The 1,678-nt window shown below is 41.6% G+C and overlaps 1 protein-coding gene across 1 annotated transcript in view; it reads left to right on the top strand.

The window, feature by feature from the left end:
• LOC104721042 (CBS domain-containing protein CBSX1, chloroplastic-like) overlaps positions 1 to 1,678 on the top strand; it is a 6,054-nt gene continuing 4,376 nt past the window's right edge. Inside the window, exons 1-5 of the mRNA XM_010438947.2 lie at positions 1 to 330; positions 770 to 857; positions 961 to 1,025; positions 1,143 to 1,191; positions 1,453 to 1,505. Coding sequence (XP_010437249.1) covers positions 115 to 330; positions 770 to 857; positions 961 to 1,025; positions 1,143 to 1,191; positions 1,453 to 1,505 — 471 coding nt within the window. The 5' untranslated portion in view covers positions 1 to 114. The remainder of the gene's footprint in view (positions 331 to 769; positions 858 to 960; positions 1,026 to 1,142; positions 1,192 to 1,452; positions 1,506 to 1,678) is intronic.

Genomic DNA, 1,678 nt, shown 5'->3' with positions numbered 1-1,678 from the left:
ACTTCACTTTTCCCAATACAAACAAAGCGGTTAGATCGGTGGCGCATTATCTTCTTCTCCCATCACTTTCTCTCTACTCGTTCGTTACTTCCGGCGAGCTCTCTCCCACGGCCAATGGACGCCGTCCTCCACGCTGCTCCACTCTCCGTCATGCGCTTACGCGCATCATCCTCTCCTTTTTCGCCGTATCTTCTTCCGCCGAGATTTCTCACTCTTCAGCCATGCCATTGCCACCAATTCACCTTCTCTCGAAGCAGCTTCCCTTCCAAATCTAGGATTCCTTCTGCTTCTTCCGCCGCCGGAGCTACTTTGATGAAGAACTCCTCTTCGGTAAAGCTCACTCACTTTCGATTTCCAGTTTCAAATTACTCTTTCCTTTTTTGGGGAATTTTGTTTTGCATGTGTGAATATGTGATCACTGCTGGCGTCTTAGATTCTGAGAATTTTCATAGAATCAGGTGATTGAATTGAATTGTATACTAGTTACTAGCTTAGATCTGCCCTGGTGCAAATTGCATATCTGAGATTAGGGATTCGATCTTAAGAGTTGTGGAATTTGAGTAAGCAAAAGTGGCTTTGAGTAATGCAACAGTGACCAATTTTGAATTGGTAGGAGAATTTGAGCACCTCTTCGGTGATATGTTGATTCACTCTTGTTCTCGATGTCCATCATTTTGTGGTTGATTCTTGAATTATGTAGTGTTGTTCAAGTAATTAGAGGATTAGTTCGAGCTTTCTAAGCTGAGCATGTATTTGACTGTTACTGTAGCCGATAAGTGGAGTGTACACTGTTGGTGAGTTCATGACAAAGGAGGAGGACTTGCACGTGGTGAAACCTACGACCACTGTGGATGAAGGTCGATGTTTGTCATCTTCTAAAGTCCATCAGATTGCTTAAAACATGTGCTGCTGCGTTTATTTTCAGACTTATGATCTCTTTTGTTTTCCCCATCTCTACAGCTCTGGAACTCCTTGTGGAGAATAGAATTACAGGATTTCCTGTGATAGACGACGACTGGAAATTGGTTAGTATTCACTTTTGAATTTAGGTCCTATGTTTTGGAAGGGAACTGGATCCAGTCTACTCATGGATGTTTAAACACTTGAGTTGGATGCTTATGAAGGATTCTTTGTTGCTGCAGGTTGGGCTTGTTTCAGACTATGACTTGCTGGCTTTGGACTCAATATCTGGTAAATGGGCCAGCTACACCACTTGATGTATTTGGTTTCCTTTCCTTTCAAGGTCTTTTGATTCGGGATTTCTCTTTGAAGTGGAGAAAGAAGAAAGCTACTTGATCACTTAGTGGCATAAAGCCAGAAATATCTATGTTATGTTATGATGACCTTCTGTCTCATTCGTTGCGAGATAGCACGCTCAATGTGAAATGATCAAAAAGCTTCTTCCCATACCCCTTAATCTTATTGCTGGTTTTTTGTTGTTGTTGCCAATAGGTAGTGGAAGAACAGAAAATGCAATGTTCCCTGAGGTTGACAGCACCTGGAAAGTATGTGGCCCTTCCTTTTCCTACTAACATTTTGACCTGAATGCTTTTCAAAACACTCATTCTTATTCTTTTTCACTGTGATCATTTGCCTGGTTCACATTATCAGCAGTAGATAGTGTGAAATGAAAGTTACGAGGAACTTGATTTGATTTACACAATTACCATGCACAATG

Source organism: Camelina sativa, chromosome 11 (assembly GCF_000633955.1).
Source record: "Camelina sativa cultivar DH55 chromosome 11, Cs, whole genome shotgun sequence".
Taxonomy (NCBI): Eukaryota; Viridiplantae; Streptophyta; class Magnoliopsida; order Brassicales; family Brassicaceae; genus Camelina; species Camelina sativa.
This window is presented reverse-complemented; position numbering and strand designations above follow the sequence as displayed.